Source organism: Pipistrellus hanaki (assembly GCF_964339955.1).
Source record: "Pipistrellus hanaki genome assembly, chromosome: 7".
NCBI lineage: Eukaryota > Metazoa > Chordata > Mammalia > Chiroptera > Vespertilionidae > Pipistrellus > Pipistrellus hanaki.
Genome location: NC_140509.1, coordinates 41,513,904 through 41,537,722, shown reverse-complemented (window position 1 = coordinate 41,537,722; position 23,819 = coordinate 41,513,904). Strand labels below are relative to the sequence as shown.

Genomic DNA, 23,819 nt, shown 5'->3' with positions numbered 1-23,819 from the left:
CTACTTCAACCACCATTATGAAAAGAATAGATTTCTGTTATAATATAAAATGATGCTTTCTGAGAAATTGTTCCTGGTTTTATGTTTTGTGAAAAGTTGACACAGAAGATTTATTATGAAGGGTATTTTCAGAGGACCAGAACTTTTAATACATTCATTCTGAGTTATTTACATTGCTTAATATTACAGATGATAAATATTTTTAAATAATTTTTAAATTATTTAAAAAGTATATTTATATTAATTTCAGAGAGGAAAGAAGAGAGAGAGATAGAAACATTAATGATGAGAGAGAATCATTGATTGGCTGCCTCCTGCACACCCCCTAGTGGGGATCAAGCCCACAACCTGGGCATGTGCCCTGACTGGGAATCAAACCCATGACCTCCTGGTTCATAGGTCAACACCAACCACTGAGCCATGCCAGCTGGGCTAGACCATAAACATTTGCCAGATTGGAAATTTTTGGTTGCTGTACTTGTGGGGAGATGGCCTGTGGAGACCTAAATATAAGGCACCTTAGGATTCATTGTCCTGGCATCCCAAAGCGTAACCCATGGTGTGTGAAGATAAACAGGGATTCCTGTAGCCTAGCCTCTCACTCAAGTGCCCTTCACCCCTTCCTACATATCTAAGCAAAAAGTCATACAATTTTCCTGGCCAAGTTGTCATCTTCTCTCCCTTTCCATTAACACTGCTTTAGCTCAGGCCTTTGGACTTTCATGGTAGCCTCACAAACAGTTTTACTGCCTTTAGTCTCAGTTTTACTCCATCCACCTAAAAATCCATTTTCCACCATAGTGTTGGAAGGATTGGTACCTCAGTCAATCCTTATCTCAAAATCTTCCTGCGACTCACCATTCTCCACAGCAGAGGTAACCCCTGGTCCACACACATTTAGCAGACAAATGGACAAAGGGCCAGAAACCCTCTGAAATTGTGGAGACAACTGATGTGAACATGGTCCATTTGGTGGAAGAGGGCCTATAGCTTTCATCAGATTCTCAAAAAGGTCTATGGCTCAACAAGAGGGAAGAACCTGTGGCCTACAGGAGGAAAACAAATTCCTTGGAATGATTGTCAAAAGGGTAATGAAGGTGGTGAAAATATTCTATAAATAGAGCAAGCAAAAGGTACAAGTTCTTCTATTATGCAGGACAAAACAGGACTTGGCAGCATAATCCCTACAGGAAAGACAAGTTTTCCTTCCCTCCATTAGTTCCGATAATGGCACCCTATGCTGATGCTACCTACCATGGTCCTTTGGTCCTTTGAGGAAGACCAACCCGGCCCCTCTCAGAACGGCCTCTCCCAATTGTCCTGAGAGGTTTGTAGCTGTTCTGTCCCCCTGATAGCTTGTTGGCAGGACTGTACCTGCCCTGGAGATACTTACTTACTTGCCTTTTTTCAGGCATTTGCTATTAGAGGCGGTGTGAATCAGTCTCAGCATGTGTGTAAGCGTGGGCCCAGGTGGAATCCAAGAACAATCCCAGATGATGGCTGAATCTGACTTTCCCAAACAAGGTAAGGGTTCAAGATTATTTGAAGCTCTATTCCTCATATGACATATAAGGCACTTCATGACCTGCCTGCTACCTCACTTTCAGCTCCATGTCTGCCATGTGTCCCATACTCCAACCTACTAAAACATTCATATGTCCCTGAACTGGCCATGAATTTCCATAACTGCCTTTGATATGAAATAACATCAATGTAATAATAATAATAATAATAATAATAATAATAATAAAAATAATTTAAAACTCCAATCAAACTCTTTGAGATAGGTAATATTACCCCTAGTTTCAAATGAGTAAACGGAGGCTTTTACTGCTTTTTGTTCCCTGGTACTCCAGTTCATCACTATTCAGTTGTAACGGCACTGCTTTGAGACCTCTGACTGAAGGTGGAGCTCAGTGGGTTCTGCATGTGAGAGCTGGCAGGCTGTGGACAGATGGTAGAGATTGGGGGTCAGCAGCACGGGGACTTCGCCCGTAGCCTGCTGACTGAGCTGCTGCACAAGCTGCTGCACAAGCTGCCTGACTACTATTCTGGATGTGAGAGTGTGTGTGTGTGTGTGTGTCTCCCTCCCATACTGGTAGTCTGGCCTGCTTCTCGAGGGCAGAAGTTGTGGTTCCATGGTAATATCCAATCACAACTCTCCTCTTTCTCATGAAGGCACCATAGGGGCATATTTTTCTTCTTATGTAACGTAACAAGCAAGAAAGCATGACTTCTAGACCAAAATAGGCTTTAGACCAGGGATTTTTAGAGGTTACATGCAGTCCTTCTTATTTCTAAGAAAGGGAGTGCCTTATTTAGGGACATTTACGGGCCCGTTAATGACATCTGCTTTCTTTGAGAAGAAAATTCCATGGTTCTGTGCTGGCATCAGAGCAATTCAGGCCCTGGGCGGTGTGCCCCACAGTTCCGTCAGGATGGAAACCTGACCTACTTTGGGAGACGAGGGATTGCTTCATTGGGGAAATGATATTCTGTTGAAACCTAAATGGTGAACATGATTTTTCAATAAAGAACGAGAGGCTTAGGGAAGGCAGCATTCCAGGCAAAAAAATAGTTTATGTGGAGGCCTCCGGTAAGCAGGACCCGGGGAACTGAAAGTCTCATATGCCTGTGTGCAAACAGTAAGGAGAAGAGGTGGCTTAGTGAGATAGGAAATGGAGGCAAGGGTGAGAACTGCACAGCCTTGCAGACTGGGTTGTCAGTTTAGGATTCAGGCTGGGTCTGAAATTACAAAAGTCATCACCAGAACAAAATGTATGTACATGATTCTTTACTGCTCTTAAGGTTTCATTCAGTAATTGATTGACATTACAAAATAGATTAAATATTCATGTTGAATCAGAAGATTGTCTTGTTATTCAACATTTTATTATGAAAGCTTTTCAAAGAAAATATGGAATCACTTATATTCTACAATTAATTTTTTTGCTATATGTGCTTTGTCACATATTTATCCATCTAGCCATTCCTCTAGCCATTTACTTATTTTTTTTATGTGTAGCAAAATAAGTTGCAGATATCAGTAAACTTCATTCCTGGACACTTCAGTATGCATGTCATTAACTAGAGCTTACAGTTTGTTTATTTTTTTTGTATTAAAAGTCACATATAGTGAAATCTTAAGTGTTTCATTTGATGTGTTTTGATTAAAATGTATATAAAAATTTGAAGTTTCAAAAAAGTTACAACTTGTATAAAAATTTATTATCATAGCCCGGACAGTGTGCTCAATGGTTGAGTGTTGACCTATGAACCAGGAGGTCATGGTTCAATTCCTGGTTAGGGCACATGCCTGGGTTTTGAGTTCAGTCCCCAGTAAGGGGCGTGCAGGTGGCAGCTGATCAATGATTCTCTTCCATCATTGATGTTTCTAGCTCTCTCTTCCTCTCTGAAATCAATAAAAACATAAAAAAGTTATCACATGCTGTTGTAAGGCCCTTACATTATACATGAAGTGATATAATATAATTTTAAGGTAGATTATGATAAATTAAGGATGCTTATTGGAATCATTCTTGGGTTGGGAACTTCCATGGCATTATGATGCCAACCTTCCATAAATTGATCTATACTGTTAAAGTTATCTAGTCAAAATGCTAGCAGGATTATTTAAAAATAAATTTATAAGCTGATTGTAAGGTTTATATGACATTTCAAAAGATATAGGATAGCTAAAATGATCTTTAAAAAGGACAAGGTTGACTTAACTACCTGGTTTCAAGAATTACCAAAAAGCTATAGTCATCAAAATAGTGTGAAACTGGTGTAACTAGATCAATGGAATAGAATAGAATCAAGAACTAGACTCACACATATACAGTTAATTGGTTTTCAACAAAGGTGCCAGGGAAATTCAATGGGGAAAAGGAGAGTCAGGTCAACAAATGAGATAGGAATAACTAGATATCGATGTGAAAAAATATCATTGTACAATATATTACATTTGTAGTACATATTTACAACAAATTAAAATTTGGAGTCTATGTTGTCCATATCCTGGGAAATAAATTATGCATTTTACCACTATACCAGCTGCCTCAAACCACAGGAGTATCATTATTAAGTAAATTGAAGGGCTGCAATAACGGAGGACACGAGGGCATCATTTAGAAAATCGTTTGAATTCATTAAATAATGCTTTACTTCCTGGATGATATAATAAAAATGACCTTCTATTTTTAGAATGCACTTAGATCCTCTCTCTGCATTCCTAATAGGAGAGATTTCTAATTTCATTTATGATCACTGACAGATATCTGTGAGGCTTCTAGCTGGGGATGGAGGGGCAGGTGCTACAGCCTGAAAAAGTGAAATCTCTTAAGCCAATAGCTGAACAGCTTGAAAAAAGTCTATAGATCTATTATCAACTTCTTTCCGAGGCTTCTTTTATATATGGGACAATCGAGTTCACTGTGTGTCCTTCATGTGTGTGGGAGCTGGTGTTATTACTGTGACTAGTGCATCTTAGTGAAAAAACAGAAGTTTCTGCCCTAACACACTGAAAGGTAAATGTAATTATGTTTTGAAAAGTTTTTCCTACCACATATTGGGTTTTGAGGGGGGATTCTTGAGGACAAAACATCAAGCTGCTATATAATCCTACCCCCATATACAGGAGGCTTTGTAAGTTTGATATTCTCCAAGGAGTTCCTGTCTCAGAAAGGGCCTCTTGATTCTAATGAGTCAAGTTGCAGCTGGAGTACAGTTTCATATCATTCCAGTAATCTAGGGAATTCTCCCAAAGACGTGACGAAAATGCTCCCACCAGGGAAGAAATCTTCTCTCTTCCAAACGGTGCTAGAGATGCGCCCTTAACTCTACCTTTTATTTAATTTTTTCTATCCACCTCTATAGTGGTGTTTTAATTTAAAAAAAAAAATTATAGCCTATCTCTGCAGGCAATGGCACTTCCATTACTATAATGTTACTTGAAATGTTCAAGTTACAGGAAGGTAGATTAGATCACATTTCTGTTTAAATAACACGCATGAGGATATACTTTGAACACTGTCATTGCAGGTCACTTCCTAAGCCCTCCCACTCATATTACAGATCATCTCTTAGGAAGAATTATTGTTGCAAGTTGGTCATTTCAACCATTTTGTCTTTCTTCTCAGTTTGCTATTGATGGAGCATGCATCAAGGCCAAGCTAAGAGCTTTACTTACATTATCTAATGTAATCCTTATGACACTCTCTCAAATAGATGCTCTTATTTCCCCATTTGACAATGACCTTACGTTAGGACAGAGAGTTAGGTGGTCATAGAGTTGGACCTCAAACGCAGATCTGGATCCACAAGAACAAGACCTGACAACTACTCCACATCCCCTTACCGAGCTCAGAGGATGCATGGTCTTGATTTTACCTCAAATCCTAAGCATCTTTCTGCAACTCCCTGTGTGTTTGCTATCAATTGCTTGCCTAGTCTAGGCAGACCTATATTAGGTAGCATGAGCAAGATCAAGGAAAATGCAAGAAATTGCCATGCCTCCGACAAACAAAGCTGGATAAGATATAGTGAAGCAGTTGTCATGAACTTAGGAAGCATCTGTGGAACTTTAACAAATATTCTGCTTTGATTGGTTTGTGGTGAGGCCTGAGCATCAGGACTTTTACAGCTTTCTAGGTTTCTAATGTGCAGCCAGGGCTGGGAACAACCTAGCTTGAATGGGGAAAAAAACAAACACTCATGTAAAATAACATCAAGGCCTGGCTGGTGGCTCAGTGGTTGGAGCATCAGCCCAGGCACAGAAGGGTGGCAGGTTTGAGTCCAGGACTACGACATTCATAGGAGTTGCAGGTTTGAGCCCAGGTCCTGGTTGGGGCATGTTGGGGAGGCAATAATAAATGCATCTCTTTCACATTGATGTTTCTCTCTCCCTCTCTTTCTCTCTCCCTTCCACTCTCTCGAAAAATCAATGGGGGGAAAAATCCTCAGGTGAAGATTAACAAAAACATAAAAATAAAATAACATTAAAAAACCACTACAGTGTGCACAATAACATATTCTGAAATATATTTACTTCTTACTTCCTTCCACAAAGGATATGCCATGGCTAAATAATTATCCTGGAGAGAATGGGTTCCACTGAGGCGCACAGGCTTGTCACATAGGCCATAGATGGGCTGGCACAAGTGAAGTCAGTATAGAAATAATTCAGTAAAGCTTTATTTATCTGGTTTGGGTTTGCAAGGCAACATTAAGAAGATATTGGAAGAAATATAATAGCTCTCAGAAGACAGCGATTGGCCCAGGTACTGTTGCTAGGTGGTTGATTGGTCCAAGGACTGTTGCCAGACAATTGATTGGTCTGGAAGCTGTTTCTAGGCTGCCTGCCCAGTAGATTGCCTTGTCTCCAAGGGTTACTCAATCTACCAAGTGAGAACAGGCCTCAGAAGCTTGTGCGGAATGATAATTTTCCCTTTTACAGAGCTTACTGAGGAGAATACCAGATGACTCAGGCACAGCGCACATTTTTTTTGATCCAACTTCTTTAAGGGTTACAAACTGTTCATAAGGCGGAAGCTTACTAACTGACTTTTTCATAAGTCTAGGAGTGCTGGAGCCATTCCATGAAAAATTTCCAGCTGTTAAAAGGGCAGCAGTAAACTATTCAGTGCAGTTCAATTGTTGGACTATTTCCTATCTTTTTTTTCCTTTCTCAAGAGTAGCTGAACCTGCTCTCAGGAGGAAAAAAAGAGTAAAAAAATAATGGTGTAATAATAGTAAAAGCAAGCCAAGAAAAAGGGCAATGTCACTATAATTCTATATCTTTAATACCTAACTATTATAATTTTTGCATATTTTAATTCAAATCTAAGGTTGGTATTATTTGGATGAGGATATATATATATATATAAAATTTAAGGGTTGACTGTCTAACCATATCTTTAAAATGGTTCTATCAATTCCTTTATTTTATAGTGGCTTACCAAATTCCTTTGAAAGTATGATGATGAAACAATTTATAAGCAAATTTCATATTTTTAGCTTCAGATTCAATGAATATTTTTGGAGTGGCACACATATGCTGGACACTCGTGCTACATAATTATCTCATTTAAAAATAACAATAATAAGCATATGGAGAGGCTTCCTGGTGACAGGCAGGCTCTGTTCTAAGAACTGGAGATATGATTAGAAAAAAAATCCAGACAAAATCCATCTCTAGTGGGAAAGATAGGCAGTGACAACCTGGGCTAACACAGATGCTTCTGTGCCCTTGTGCTTGACACACATTAGCTCCTTTCATTCCCTTTCATAGGAGAGGAAACCAGTGCACAATGAGACTGAGGGACTTGCTGAAGGTCACACAGTTAGTGAGCATTAGGGATGGAACTTATGGCTCCACAGGCTGCATGCTTAACTGCTGTGCTATTATTCCTTTGCAATTGCTTATTTCTACTTATTCTGTTGATGCAAGGCATACAAATTTTCCTTTTTATTTCTCAAATATTTTCCATTTTTACTTCAAATATATAATATTACTCTACAAGGATATTGGATAATTACTTTTGCCAATACTTTTCAATTACAGGAAACTCACTGTGTGATCCGTACTTTACCCAAGGAAAAGATGAAATGTTTTGCTTGGCGTATTTGCAAAAAATGTTGCTTCAAAATAAGTGGCAGGTAGGTAATATCTATAATCTCAAAATAAGAAGTGATCTAATGAAGTAGTTTCTAATCTTATCTGCACATTGGAATCATGTGGAGTATTATATAAAAAATTAATTAGCTTATCCATTGATTTTTAGAGGGAGAAACATTGATTTGTTGTTCCACTTTTTCATGAATTCATTGGTTTCTTCTTCTTCTTCTTCTTCTTCTTCTTCTTCTTCTTCTTCTTCTTCTTCTTCTTCCTCTTCTTCTTTTTAAATTGATTTTAGAGATAGAGGAAGGGAGAGGGGGAGAGAGAGGAAGGGAGAGGGAAAAAGATAGAAACTTTGACATTGTCGATTGGCTGCCTCCTACTCCTCACAACTCAAGCATGTGAATCCAGCTACCTCTTGGTGCATGGATTGATGCCCAACCAATGGGCCAGGGCATTAGCTGCTTTTTTATGTGCCTGATCATAAATCGAACCCACAAGCTGGGCAGATCAGGACGATGTTCTAATCAACTGAGCTGTCCAGCCAGGGCTAGTGGAGGGATTTAAATATACTGACACCAAGGTCCACCAGCAGGGCTTCTGACTCAATTGGTCTGGAGTGGGTTTAAGCATGAGTACTTAGCTAATAGGATAATCTGCAAATTGACAGACTGTTTAAAAGCTAGGTGCTTAGAATTATAATCATTACTAAAAGCACAGCTTTGAATCACAGTGAGCTGGATGAAATCCCATGTCCACCACAATGCAGGTCTCCCCTGAGTTTGCCAGTCTTAGTAGGTGGCCCTTTTTTCATCTTCAGATGTCATGTTGCTAGCTTAAAGTCAGCCATAGTGGGAGTATTTATATCAAAGAAACTGGCAAAATCTACAAATTAGGGCATTCTGGCATATCCCCAGGAAGTTAAACCTTTACCACACACCATGGCTTCTAGGCCTCTGCACATGTGGTCCCCATTCCACCCCCACTTGGCTCAGCTTAAATGTCACTTTCTCCTGGAAGCTCCTCCTGACTCTTAAATATTGGGACAGATACCCTTCGGTGATTCTATGGTAATTTGGGAAGCCCCCCGTTGCTGTACTTATTATACTGATTTATTTTGTATCCTTTACTGATCAAGTAAAGTCCTTGAGGTCAGGGATCTTGTCTTGCTCATTGTCATTGCTCTCTACCTAAAATAGGGTATGGTACATAGCAAGGTGTTAAATCATATTTTAAAATGAATCAATACATGAGTAGTTGATATAATAATTCTCCCTACTAAATAATAAGCTTTTTAAGGTTACAGAACATAGCTTAACCTCTGTATCCCCTGAATTTCCTTACACAGAGTGAACATTCAGAAGTGTGAATTGAATGAATGAACTAGGCTTCTGATACTTTATCTGAGCCTAAAACTAGGGGCCAGTTTAATATACTCATTCTAGAAGTGAGTTAATGACCTTTGAAGTTGTGATTCTATGGAATCCAAACCTGGAGTTTTGAAATATGTCACCAGAAACTTAAGGTTTTCCTAGTCACCAACTTGCCTCAGTTTACTACTCTTAGTTCCTCATTTCTCCTAAAAAGGTGGTCTCATGCTTATCCCACTTCCTTCTTCCCTCTTTGTCTACATGGACACACTCTTGGCTCACAGGTTCATACGCACAATGAACCACAAGGCAGAGAGGTGTGGTGAGGTGAAAAGTGCGAGGGATTTAGAGTCAGGAGACACTGGTTGTGTTCCAGTCTGTCACAGCCTTTCTGGAGTCTGCATCTCTTCATCTGCAGGGCAGAAAATGATCATCTCCCATATCTAACTTACTAAGTTGTTCCCTGGCCAGATAGCTCAGTAGGTTAGAGTCATTATTATTGTCCCGATACACCAAGGTTATGGGTTTAGTCCCTGGTCAGGGCACATACAAAAATCAACCAATGACTCCATAAATAAGAAGGACAACAAAAACCTTTCTCTCTCACTCTCTCTCCTCCTTTCTCTAACATCTATCTATCTATCTATCTATCTATCTATCTATCTATCTATCTATCTATCTATATGGCTAAGTGACTGACCATCCATCCATCTGTCCGACCAACCGACTGGTACGTATGCAGTGCACTGGCAATTTAAAAATAAACGTTGACTCGTGCATGTGCGATACATATAAAGCTCTCATTAGGGCCAATCATGTTTTGTTCTGTCATTGTCAATTGTGAATTGGGTTGTTTTTGTTGACATACTGATTATACTTAATGGAGATTTTCACACCTATTTGAGTGATGATTCCACCGATTCAACAGATGCTAAAGAAAAAAATTTTCCCATCGAATTTCGTAATAGTATTACTCCTTCGGGAATGCAATGTCATATATTAAAAATGAAAGTAGGTGCAATCATCATGCTACTGAGAAATCTTAATAGTAAATGGGGTCTTTGTAATGCTACTAGATTTATTCACAAAAGATTGCAACCTAACATAATCGAAGCTGAAGTATGAACAGGATCTGTGGAAGGAGAGGTTGTTCTGATTCCAAGAATTGATTTGTCCCTGTCTGACACTGACCTCCCATTTACATTAATTTGAAGACAGTTTCCCGTGATGCCAGCATTTGCAATGACTATTAATAAATCACAAGGACAAACTCTAGACAAAGTAGGAATATTCCTACCTGAATCTTTTTTTGGACATGGTCAGTTATATGCTGCTTTCTCTCAAGTTCTAAGAGCATGTGACGTTAAGGTTAAAGTTGTAAATACTTCATCACAAGGAAAATTAGTCAAGCACTCTGAAAGTGTTTTTACTCTTAATGTGGTATACAGGGAGATAGTAGAATAAGTTTAACCCACTTATCAATCATTGTTTTTAATCAATGTTGTTTTTATATCACATTTTTGTTTTTTTATATTATTTTTATATAATGTCTCTGTTGTTGTTATATCATGTTGTTATTGTTTATTTATTAATCAATTTATATATTATTTTCATATACATTTTATGAATTTTCTTTTATCTCTGATACTTCTATTGTAGAGAAAGGGTAAATAGCAATATTAAAATATTTCTCCTAGGTGTTTTTTCCAATCAGCAGCAGAGACATCACTCCAGAACTTGTTAGAAATGCAGAATCTCAGGCCCACCCAGACCTATTAAGTCAGAATCTGCATTTTAATAAGTATCCAGGGATTGAGTTTAAGGTGCACGGTTTTAGGGAACATTTAGTTATTTGTCAAATGGTAAAAAACAATCAGGTCCTTTAGGGTGATTCCCCCCCCGCCCCCCCCATCAAGGTTTAACACACCTGTGCGGCAGAGCTTTGATTGGAATAAAGGTGTCCTGTCTCTGCTGGCAGGTTCCAGCATCACATACAAAAAGGCAGACAATACTCCTCATAACTTAAACAGAAAAAGTAGTTTTTTGCCCTAGCAGGTTTGGCTCAGAGGTAGAGCGTTGGCCTGCAGACCAAAGGGTCCTGGGTTCGATTCCAGTCAGGGAACGTACCTTTGCTGCAGGCTCCTCCCTGGCCCAGGCCCTGACAGGGGCTCGTGCAGGAGGCAACCAATTGAAGTTTCTCTATCTTTCCTTCTCTCTTCCGCTCTCTAAAAGATCAATGAAAAATATCCTTGGATGAGGATTAACAACAACAGAAAGGAACAAGTAACTTTTTATGGCCTACAGAGCAGATAGTTATTCATATCTCTGAAAACCTTCATGCCTTGACAGGAATGCTTTGAAAGCAAATACTGGTTTTCCCTTTTAATCGTTCATATTTTCCAATTAAGAAACATAAACTTGCACAGCAGAGGCACTTTGCTAGTAACTGTTATTTAATAATATGTAAGTTAGGCTGATGTCTGTTATTGTGAATGTGATGAGCCAGGGCCAAACTGAACCTTTGGAATGGGTATACTAGTACATATGTGTAATTGAAGAACGTGACTCACTGACCTACTTTCTTGGTTACCAAACCAGTCGGAGATTGAATTACCTGGGCTGTAGCGCCATCTAGTGGTCACAAATGGTTCGGGTTTCAGTTGCAGAAATATCGATAATATGGGGAATTCTATCTTTTAACCCAAATGCATCCAACTTCTCACTTTCCAGGAGAATCAACCCAACACATACACTTTTTATGCTGTTTTTATAGCTAAAATTATAGGCTGTGGGCTTTTGGAAATTATAGGCTGTGTGGGGCCACCAGGCTGGCCGGGGTGGGGGTGGGGGGGCGAGGAGGCAGTTGGGGATGACCAGGCCAGCAAAGGGGGCGCGGGGGGGGGGGGGGGGGGGCAGTTAGGGGCAATAGAAAAATTGGAGATGTCCCTATTTCGAAAAGACTGAAGTGATCTTTGATGCTTCCTTTATTTGATATATTCATTTTGTCATCCCTCCAACCCCCAGTAATTTCTCAAAACATTAAGCCTGAGCAATAGGGTTTCCAGACTCACAAAAGATCCCCTTTCCTCACAGTGTGGCTGGGGAGCAGTAGAGGGTTGCTGGACCAGAGAGCCTTGCCAAAGATCAGTGTAAGCTAAGTAAACAGGCGGCCAGCCTTTCTCTTCACCCCTTTCTTAGGGATGTGCTGTCTGAACCTGGAACCAATATTTAATTACAGGCATAGAAATGGTGACAGGAAGTCCCAACAATGCCAGAGCTGGCATCTCCTCAGGAAGGGCAGCAGAATATTCTTTCTAGCCCCTAATATGCTTCTTTGGCACGAGAATTATTTGGGTGATTATTTTTGAGAACTAGCAGACAGAAGTTGCTCTGAAAACACAGTAGAAGTCGCTATTCTTTAAGGGAAATGCTCATATATAAAGGAAATCTCTGTTTGTGAGGGTATTACCCTCTCTGTACCATGAAGAAATTACAGCTAAGCACTCAGAAGGGTAGAAAGAAAATTGTTTTTCTTCCCCTACACTATCTATTTAGCAAAAACGGAATTCAGAATCAAGATTAAGTTGGTTTACAGAAAATAGAGATAAAATATCCTTCCTTGCGGCTTTGTGGCCAGTGGGAGGGATCAGAGTTTGCTACCCCAAATATACCTTTTGGGAAATTGATTATTTTTGAGAAACAAAAGAATCACCGAGGGAATACCGGGAGCTTCTGAGATTAGGTTTGAAAAAGCGCCACTGAAGAATTTAAACTCTTCAAGCTGGTTCAGCATTGTTGATAGAAAGAAGGAAGAGAAGGTAAATTTGAGTTTGCTTATATTTCTTTCTCTGTAGCTCCCAGCAGTATACAAAGAAAGGGAGGGACATGGAAGGTGATTTTTAAGGCCTCTGTCTTGGTCTTTGACTTTCTGAATAACATAACGACTCTCTGAAAAAGGGAGAAAAACAACAGCCAACTTCCTGGGGGTCAGAAAAGCTTGTGTTTCTGCAAGCCTAGGTATGCCTCCAGGGGTAATGGTGGATGTTGTGGCTTAAGCTGTCCAAAAAGATATGTTGAACTTCTAACCTTGAGTACTTGTGAATGCGATATTACTTAAAAAACAGGGGCTTTGCAGATGGAATCAAGTTAAAATCAGTTAGACCAAATTAGGGTGGCCCTAATCCGATATGACTAATGTTTTATGAAGATGGAAATTTGCATACAGCCATAGATAGAGAGGAGAATGCCATGTGAAGGCACAGATACAACATGTGACGATGGAGACAAAGGTTGGAACCAAGGAGTGACTGGAGCTAGCAGAGGCTGGCAGAGGCAAAGAAGCATCGTTTCTTAGGAGTTTTGGAAGGAACATGATTCTGCCAACACTTAGCAAACTTTTAGCCTCCAGGACTGAGAGAATAAATGTATGTTGTTTTAAGCCACCTGTTTTATGGCCCTTTGTTACAGCAGCTCTAGGAAACGAATGCCATGGGGGAGACCTCTGAGGGAAGATGAACGTCTGCGTTCTGAGGGCATTTTCTGGGGTGGACTCCCGTCTCAGGGGCAGGGGCAGTAGACCTCTGGCCACGGAGGACTATGGAGGTGCTGGCAGACACTTGAATTAATGCTTGCCATCTGAAGAGATACCTGATGGTTTTCTGCCCTTGAAGACTTCAGTGCTCTTACAGTAAACAGTGATTTAGTGTTTGTGATGGAACATCGGAGTTCTCTAGAACAGACGTTTGGGCACTAAAACCTCGAGTGTACCAGATGAATTCAAAAGAGCTTGGGAAAAGTTGCCTGGTTTTTATGAGGGCTAGAGACTGAGGTACAGAGAACGCCGGCTCCAAGAGCGTTAGGACCGGAGAGCGTGGGTTAGAACAGGGGGCAGATCAGGTTTTGTGGGGCCTTGAGTCAATTTTCTAAAGCTGTTGTAAAATGTACCCAAATTGGAGTGGCTCAAAGTGCTTTACATTTTCGGAGGCTAGACACCTGAAATGTAGGTGTAGGCAGGGACATGCTCTTTTTGCCAGCAGAGAATTGGGCATCATTAGGCAGACGGCTGCCCAGTAAGGAGAGTCTTATTTTGTCCTGTCAAGGGAGGAATGACACTTCCCACTAAAAGGTCCCACGAATGGCCAGTGGGACAGACTAGGAGTGGGACCTGACTTAGGCTCTTTGAGGGAGGTGGTATACCGCCTTTGGGCCCTCTCAATGGAGAAATACTGAGGTCTAGGCATACAGGGTGCTGAGCTGCCCTGCAAGGTCCCATCGACTCTTTAAAATACACCCCCCAGGCTCTGCCGGTGTGGCTCGGAGGGTTGGAGCTTCGTCCAGCATTCTGAAAGGCCTCGGGTTCGATTCCTAGTAAGTCACCTAGGTTTTGGGTTCGATCCCAGGTCTGGGCGCCTACAGCAGACAACCAGTCTCTCTTTCCCTTCCTCTCTCTAAAATCAAGACATGTCCTTGGGTGAGAATAAAAAACAAAACAAAACAACCCCAAACACGTATATATATTCCCTCAAACTCACACTCTTGCAGTTCAAATTGAACATTTGTGTTTAAAGCCAAGCTGCTACATTACAGGTAATTTGCCATCATCCAGCTTTATATTTAACTAGAGGCCGGTTGCAGGAAGATTCCTGCAAGAATAGGGCTTCTTGCAGCTGTCTCTGCTGCCCCTCCTGCTTCGCCATCCTGCTTGCTTCTCCACAGGTTCGCTCCTCTTGGCAGCGCTTGGCTTCCTTCTATGCTATCTTCAGTATTCTCTTTGCACCTGGACATGCAAATTAGTCGCTGAATTGGTTGGGTTAATTTGCATGTTTGCTCCTGGGCGTGGCTTGTGTGTTTGACAGAGGTAGGGTCAATATGCATGTTTATCTTTTATTAGATAGGATACTTTAACATAGCCTGTTACCTAAAGAGTCTTATTACAAAAAGCTCCCAATCATCTCTGCCGAACTGAAAGGGAAAGACCTTTTGTTTGGCGAGGCAAGGGGGCACACCGCCACGTAGTGGCGCTCCATTGGGCCATGCCGGCCTCGGCCGAAGGTACACGTTAGCTAGCACCTTTGACTGAGACCCGGACCCGCTGAGGTTCCGATTGTGCCCTGGCACTCCGCTCTGTACAAACAAAAGTCCTAACGAATGTTTCTGGATCCATTTCAGATACCACATGGACCCGCAGAAGGACCTCCCGAAGAGAAACTCCTCATTTCTGGTCCCTGATCCCTCGCCTTTAGAATTCCTCTAAAGCTTCTTCTCTGGACCCACATCAGCTCCCCAAATTCCAATCAAAGCCAGACCCGGGGCAAGCTGGGCCGACAAAGGGCGATCGGGCTCTAGAGCCGCCATAGCGGCGAGATGCCCTTCCATTAGCAAGAGATGCTCTTAGGAAAGCTGCGGACCAGCCTACGCACGGAGACTGGCTTCCCCTCTTTCCATTTCTTTTGGTTTCGGTCTGCTACGTGTATGGGGAAACAAACCCGGAGTTCATTCGGCCAGCCCCGGACGAGGGGCAGACTGCGCGTGCGCAAAGCTGTTTGCACACATGCGCGCGCGCGCCGGGCTCGGGGCGGGGCGGGGCGAGGGAAAACCCGCCGAGCTGCCCCTTCTTGCCCTCTGACCTCGGAAAGGAGGGGGCGGGGCTTGGGGGCGGAAGGAGCAGTGCATTGTGGGCTCGCCTGGAGCAGGGGAGCCGGGATATAATGAAAGTGATGCGCAGCCCCTAACGTTACCCGGGCTGGGAGCGGCTGGAACCCGGACCTCGGCTGGGGTTCGGCGGCCGCGCACCTCCGTGCGGAGCGGCCCGCGAGGCGGCGGCGGCGGCGGCGGCGGAGGCGGGAGGCGCGGCGAGCGTTGGCGGAGCGGGGCGGCTCTGCGCGGCTGCGAGTCATGGCTCACAACAAGATCCCGCCGCGGTGGCTCCACTGTCCCCGGCGCGGCCAGCCGGTGGCAGGTAACCCGCCTCGGGGGTTCGAGTCCCTGCGCCGGCGGCTGCTCGGGTGGGCCCTCCGAGGGGCGCAGCTCTGGGTGTTGGAGCGCCTGCCTGTCAGTGGCCTTTCGGGGTCGGGATGCGCTGGGTCGGATGAAGCTCCGTGGAGGAAGGAGTGTTGGGGAACTTGGACCGCCGGAGGGGGTGGGTCGGACGGTGGGGGCACCGGTGACTCGGATCGGGCTAAGGATCGCGGGCGGGAGGGTAGACAGGAGGTTTGTGTGGCTGGGACCGGGGACCGGGGACCCCAGAGCACAGTGGACGGCACCTTGAAAGTTGGAGAGAAGTTTGCGAACCTTTCAGGGTATTCTGGAGGGAAAGGGACAGTGCCGGTCTTGGGATGGAGAAGGGCAGGGTTAGTTTTCTGCGGTGTGTTGGGTCAACAGGAGACTGGAGCTTTAAAAAATTCTAAATCACTTTATTGTGTGTGTGTGTGTGTGTGTGTGTGTGTGTGTTTCATTTTTATTGAGTTGGACACACATCAAACTTTAAAGTGGACAGTTTGAAAAGTTTTTATTATACGCACACACACATCTATGAAACAACCCAAGAAGCCATCACCACGATCAAGATAGTCCACATTAGAGCTTGCGGACTGAAGGGTCCTGAGTTCAGTTGCGGTGGAGGGATCCCCACAAGCCGATCAATGATTCTCACCATTGATATTTCTCTTTCTCCCTCTCCCTTCCTCTCTGAAATCAAGAAAAATATATTGAAAAATAAAAGGTAGTCAACATAACTCATCACCTCTCAAAGTCTTTTTCCTGCCCTTTTTTGTTATTGTTGTTAGTCCTCACCCGAGGATATATTTCCATTGATTTTTTAGAGAGTGTAAGGGAGGGGAGGATACAGAGAGAGAGAGACTATTGATGACTGGAATAGAACCCGGACCCATCCACTGAGCCAAGCAGGCAAGGGGTCCTCCTGCCCCCCCCCCCCTTTTTTTTTTTTTTTTTTTAAAATATTTTATTGATTTTTCACAGAGAGGGATAGAGAGCTAGAAACTTAGATCATGCCCTTGACCAGAATCGAACCTGGGACCCTTAAGTCCGCAGGCTGATGCTCTATCCACCGAGTCAAACCAGTTAGGGCCCTCCTGGCCTTTTTTAATCTCTCCCTCTTCAAGCAACCACTGACCTGCTTTCTGCTATTATAGAGTAATTTGTATTTTCTATATATTTTTTAAATACGTGGAATCGTTTGGTATGTACTTTTTATTGGTGGAGTATCTGGCCTCTTTCACTCGGGATTATTATTTTGATATTTTTTTCACGTTCTGGTATGTAGCTATAGTTCATCCCCATTTATTGCTGAGTAGTAGTCCATTGTTATGGATACACCACAATTTGTTTATTTCATTCACTTGTTTCTGGTCATTTGGGTTGTTTCCAGTTTTTGGCTATTACAGATTCACTTGCTAAGGAACATTCATTTACAATGCTTTGTATGAACATATTCTTTCATTTCGTTTGTGTAAATTTAGAATAGAAATGGGTCATATGGTGGGTGTACATTTAAAAAAATATATTTTATTGATTTTTTACAGAGAGGAAGAGAGAGGGATAGAGAGTTAGAAATATCGATGAGAGAGAATCACCGATCAGCTGCCTCTTGCACACCCCTACTGGGGATGTGCCCGCAACCAAGGTACATGCCCTTGACCGTAATCGAACCTGGGACCTTTCAGTCCGCAGGCCGACGCTCTATCCACTGAGCCAAACCGGTTTCGGCTGGTGGGTATACATTTAACCTTTTAAAAAAACTGCAAACTCTTCCCCAAAATCTGAACATTTTACATTTCCACCATCAATATGTATATGATTGTTCTACTTGCTCCACATCCTCTCCAACACTTGGTGTGATCAGGCTTTTAAATTTTACCCACTTTATTTTCTTATTGTGGTTTGATGTTGAGCATCTTTTCATGTGCTGTTTCATGCATCTTCTTTTGTGAAGTGTCCAAATCTTTTGCTGATTTTAAAATTGCGTTATCTTATTGATGAGTTGTTAGAGTTCTTGTATTTTGTAAATGCAAGTCCTTTATTAGATGTGTGTTTTTTCTAGAAGGGTGTTTTGAAACAAAATATAAAGGATTTTTTAGTGGCATCTGAGTACATATTTATACTATGTTTGTTTAGTTATATAAAATTGTTGGAAGAGAAGATTCTGTAAGTTATTTTTAAGTTAGATTTTGTTTTTTAATATATTTTTCTTGATTTCAGAGAAGAAGGGAGAGGGAGAGATAGAAACATTGATGATGAGAGAGAATTATTGATCGATTGCCTCCTACACTTCCCACACTGGGGTTTGAGCCTGCAACCTGGGCATGTGCCCTGCTGGGGAATCAAACCATGACCTCCTGGTTCATAGATCAATGCTCAACCACTGAGCCATACCGGCTAGGCTAATTTAATTTTCTGATTCTTCTAATATGTTAGCTTTTTTCACATTCCATATAAAATCTTTAGTCAATAAAGCCATAAAAACTATGGATATAAAAGTTTATTCATAACTTTAACTGAAAGATACTTGAACTAAATCTTTGGGTAAGGAAATGTTTTTCTTCAGTAAAAATGAAATAATTTTGTTTATGTTCTAATCACTCTTATATGCATTGTTGGTTGTAATGAAAACAAGTGTACTTGATAATCATTGTATTTTCTTCAAATGAATTGATCACAACTCTACATTTTTTTCCTAGGTCTTACTCTCTAGCCATTGTGACTTTTTCCTTTACCATTTCTAACTTAACATTAAATCCTTCTTAGAGAGAGGAAGGAAGAGGGAGAAAGAGATAGAAACATCGATGAGAAACATCAATATCTATTGGGGTGTTTCTTACACGACCCCTGCTGGGGGTCAGCTGCAATGCAGGCATGTGCCCTGACCTGGAATGAACCCGTAACCTCTTGATGCACGGGTTGATGCTCAACCACTGAGCCACACTGGCCTGGCTAATCTTTTTTTTTCATTGGTTTTTCTCTGTGAAGTTATGGAGAAACTTATGAACTTCGATGTTTGGTGTTTTTCTAGTCTGGAGATTATTTCCTGGATCCTTTCATTAGAGTTATCTGCTACACTTCAAGAAAAACAAAATCATAAAGATGTTCTTGTCAAAGTGAATCTTTTTGGATTAAAAAAATAGCTTAAAATCAGAATTTTAATATTGTCTGCAGGATGGCAGTGACAAATATCAGAACATTGACTTACTGTTAGATTAAAAATGGGACAAATGTAGCACTGCTGGGGGTTGATAGCAGCAGGTGAGGTGCTGAGCTCCAGGCACCTTTATACCTCTCCCAGAGACAGAATTGTGTGCTTTTTTTTTTTTTTTTTTTTTTTAAATCCATCTGTTGGAAATGAAGGGTCAAGAATAAAAAGTTTTTCCTTTATAGCATTGGAATATTTTGGCTAGATTTTTAATTATTGTGGTTTAGCGAGTCTCTAAGCTCACCTATCTGATTGATTGTAGTCCCTGGACAGAACCCCAGGCCTCTAGACAACCAAACTAGATCTTTACTTACTAATAAATAGTGCTTCAGCTTGTAATACTTATTAGAAAATAAAGTGAATGCAGCATAGAATTTTTTTTTAGAAATATATTTTATTGAGTTTTATTTATTTATTTATTTTTTTATAGAGAGAAAGAGAGAGGGATAGAAAGCTAGAAACATCAATCAGCTGCCTCTTGCACAGCCCCTACTGGGGATGTGCCCGCAACCAACGTACATGCTCTTGACCGGAATCGTACCTGGGACCTTCCAGTCCGCAGGCCAACGCTCTATTCACTGAGCCAAACCAGTTTCGGCAAGCATAGAATTCTTGATATTTCTCTGAAGTTCCCTTTAAGTTTTGTCTGTGTTCTAAAAGTGTTCATGTTGCATGGTGTATTTTGGAAATGAAGGGTTAGCAGTGTTTTATAGTAGCAGAGCAAAAAACACTAGCTTTATTAGTGCAAGATTTAGTGAAAAAGAAGGAATCATTTCCATTTCCTACTTCCTTTTTTCTTCCTAAGTGTTCATTTCCATTTCCTACTTCCTTTTTTCTTCCTAAGTAACTTATGCTTGCTTTTTTCTAACTATAAAATTAACTCATGCTTAATTTCTTTGATATTTTACATATGTAGGAAAATGTGTTGTACCTGCTTAAATTTTCTCATTGTAAACATTAGGATGCATTTTATTAGTACCAGAAGTTCATAATTTTCCTGGATCAGAAAGAAGATGGTGCTAATTATATATAATCTGTTCCACTGTGAAGTCTCCTTCTCTAATAAAACTTCCAATGAGAGAGCTCCTGTAGATAGGGCCAAACTTTATTTCTGAAGAATTCTGTTTTCTCCTTCTGAGTGATAGATTTCAATTGAACACTTTAAAGAAAACGTTTCTTATTTCTTAAAAGTCATTGAACATAAAATTATAATACGTAAAGAATTATTAGGCACTAACTGGGAATATAAATATGAGACAGTCTTGTGATAGTGATGGTAACTTTGAAGTTATTTTACATAGCAAATATTTTTAAAAATTTATTTATTTATTTATTTATTTATTTATTTATTTCAGAGAGGAAGGAAGAGGGATAGAGAGTTAGAAACATTGATGAGAGAGAAACACCAATCAGCTGCCTCCTGCACACCTCCTACTGGGGATGTACTCTCAACCAAGGTACATGCCCTTGACTGGGATCGAACCTGGGACCTCTCAGTTCACAGGCCGTCACTCTATCCACTGAGCCAAACCGGTTAGGGACATAGCAAATTTTTGAGTGCCTACTTTGTGCTACTCCTTGGGGTTAGGGAGATGATTATGATATAGTCCTTTACCTTAAAGAGCTCATAGTCTCATGGGAGTATCAAAACATTATTTTAAAATACCTTTCTGTTACAATAAATGTAGTAATAACTATTATAGAATAGTATGGAATACCAGAGGTAATGAACCTAATTCTTTGAGGTTGGGTAAGAGGAGATGGAGAGGAAAAAGGGGATCAGGGAAGGCTTCCCAGAGGAGCTGATATCTTGAATAAATAGAAGTTTGCTAGATAGATAGTTGGAGGAGAGAATCTAATGGCATGAATCTTCTAACTTACCATATTATTAACTTATTTATTGTTTATATTTCCCAGTAGAATGTACACTCTATTAGGGAGTTTTATCTGTGTGTCTCTCCCCCCCCCCCCCCCCCTCACTAATATAGTCCATGTACCTAGAACAATGCCTGGTACATAATAGGCACTCTGTTAAATAAACTAAGTGAAATATAATAATCTAGGTGAGATAATGGTAGAGATGGTGAGAAGGTCAGATTCTGATATATTTTGAAGATGTGATAGGACTTGCTAAAATTAGATATGGGATGTGCTTGAAAGAAAAGGGTCAAGATCAGGGATAGCTCTAAAGGTTTTGGCCTGAGCTACTAAAAAATGGGTTACCATTTGCTGTGACAGGGAAGACCATGAGAGGACCAGCTTTTGGTGTTTGAATACTGAGATATCATATTTGGATATCAAGACTAAGATGTCTGGCCCTGCTGGTTTTCCTCAGTGATTAGAGTCAGCCTGTGGACTGAAGGGTCTCAGGTTTGATTCCATTTGAGGGCACCTTGATCCTTGGCCCTGATTGTGGTGTGTTTGGGAGGCAGCCAATCATTGCCTCTCTCACATCGATGTTTCTCTTTCTCTCTCTCCCCCTTCTCTCATCCACTTTCTCTGGAAAAACAAAAAGAAAAAGACTGAGATGTCTGTAAGGCATCAAGTAGAGACTAAGTCAGGCAGGCAGTTTGATAATCACCAGAGTTAATGGAGAGGTTTGGGCTGGAGATACACATTTGTGAGGCATTAGCACCTTGGTGGCTTTAAAAGCTATGGCACTAGCTAAGATACCAGGGGAGTGAGTGTAGATAGAAAGAAGTCCAAGGACAGAGCCCTGGACAAAACATAGAGGGGCCAGGGAGATGAGGAGGAGCCAATAAAAGAGACTGAGGAGAGGCCAGAGAGTTAGGAAAACCAGGAGGATGTAGTGTCTTGGAAGCCAATGAAAGAGTGATTCATGAGCTCCCTCTTAAATTAAAAAGTGGCCAGTCATTTGAGTTGTCTTTTTAAAAAAGATACGTTTTAAAAAAATTTTTTTTTTTAAATTGATTTAAGAGAGGAAGGTAGAGGGAGAGAGAGAGAGAAACATCAATGATGAGAAAGAATCATCAATCTGCTGCCTCCTGCACACCCCCTAATGGGGATTGAGCCTATAACCTGGGCAGGTGCCCTGCTGGGAAATCAAACTGTGATCTCCTGATTCATGGGTTCACGCTCAACCACTGAGCCACTCCAGCCGGGCTTGTTTGAGAACTGATAATTGACCATTGGATTTAGCAGTGTGGAGGTTTGCTAAAATTGGTGATTTTTTTTAATCGTTGCCTGAGAATATGTTTTTACTTATTCATTTTTTTTTTTTTTTGAGAGAGAGAGAGAGAGAGAGAGAGGGAGAGAGAGAGAGAGAGGGAGAAACATTGATGTGAGAGAGAAATATTGGTCCATTGCCTCCTGTACATGCGATTGGGATGGAACCCACAACCTAGGTCTGTGCCCTGGCCCAGAATCAAACCCACAGCCTTTTGGGGTATGGGATGACACTTTAACCAACTGAGCCACCTGGCCAAGGCTTTGTTGACCTTGAGAAGTTTTATAGAAAATAAAATTTTTTAAAGTTGTCTTTTTATGAAATTTAAGTTAAAGCCTCTGGACAAATGTTAAGATTTCACTCTGATACTATTTTAGGTAGATATTTATTTTTAATTATTTTATTGTGTTTTAACATATAAAATGTTTAAAATGGGTCATTTAAAAATTGCTTATATAAAGTGACTTCTCCTATGCTTATATTGTGATTCAGAAATAAAGACCAAAAAGGTCAGTCAGTTTGCTGAAATTATAATTATTGATAGTTGTTTGGAGAGTGATTTTGGTTAGCATGCTTCTCAGGATGATCCTTATCCTTAGATGTAGGATAAGGTCCATAAGATAGAGTTTCAAGTTTATATTAAGGATGTATAATTAGGAATTTTAAAGAACGGATTTAATTTACTAAATTTCTAGTACCATATCTTTAAAGGTTTTAAGGCAATAATTTTTTAAAGTAGTGGTTTAGAACTTAAGAGTCTTCATATAAGTTCCATAACCTGGTAATTTCTCTTTTTCTATTATATTCCTTTGTCAGTTTCTAGAATTTATGTTGTCTTTAAAAGTTCCAAGGCAGTATCTGTTAAAAGTATAGTTTACATTGAGAATGCTTCATGAACAGTTCATTTAAAACATTTTAAGAAAGTGACTTTGAGAATTGCTAATAAGAGTGTTTTAACCTGGATCTGTTTTTTTTTTTTTTTTTTTAAATGAAAATTGTTATTCATCTTCATGCTGTTTAGGAAGATTCTTACCTCTGAAGACAATGTTAGGACCAAGATATGATAGTCAAGTTGCTGAAGAAAATCGGTTCTATCCCAGTATGCTCTCAAATTATCTAAAGAGTTTGAAGGTAAGAAACAAAACATTTTTTATACTGATTTAATATACTTTGTCTTTCTCTTGTTCTTCAGGTGGCTTTTAAAAAAAACCTTTATTTGAAACTGCAAAAATTTTACAGAGTTCTATGAACCCTTCTCCCATTTATTCCCGTTGGTGACATCCTATGTAATAATTGTAGTACAATATCAAAAGCAGGAAGTCAGCATTGATACAGAACTGTTATCTGTACAAGGATGGGAGTGGGAGGGGGGTCTGGAACAGTTCTGCTCCACCACCATGAATCAGTACGTTGGATCAAACTGCAAAGAACAATACACAT

At 40.7% G+C, this 23,819-nt stretch overlaps 1 protein-coding gene across 3 annotated transcripts in view; it reads left to right on the top strand.

The window, feature by feature from the left end:
• Positions 1-15,629: 15,629 nt before the first annotated feature.
• Positions 15,630-23,819, top strand: part of RNGTT (RNA guanylyltransferase and 5'-phosphatase) — a 181,622-nt gene continuing 173,432 nt past the window's right edge. For 2 of the 3 annotated variants that reach the window (XM_084890441.1, XM_084890440.1), the window contains exons 1-2: positions 15,633-15,946; positions 23,401-23,510. In XM_084890441.1, the coding sequence (XP_084746567.1) occupies positions 15,883-15,946; positions 23,401-23,510 (174 nt within the window). In that variant the 5' untranslated portion in view covers positions 15,633-15,882. Of the gene's footprint in view, positions 15,947-23,400; positions 23,511-23,819 lie in introns of all 3 variants that reach the window. The other variant, XM_084890442.1, reaches the window with a different exon arrangement.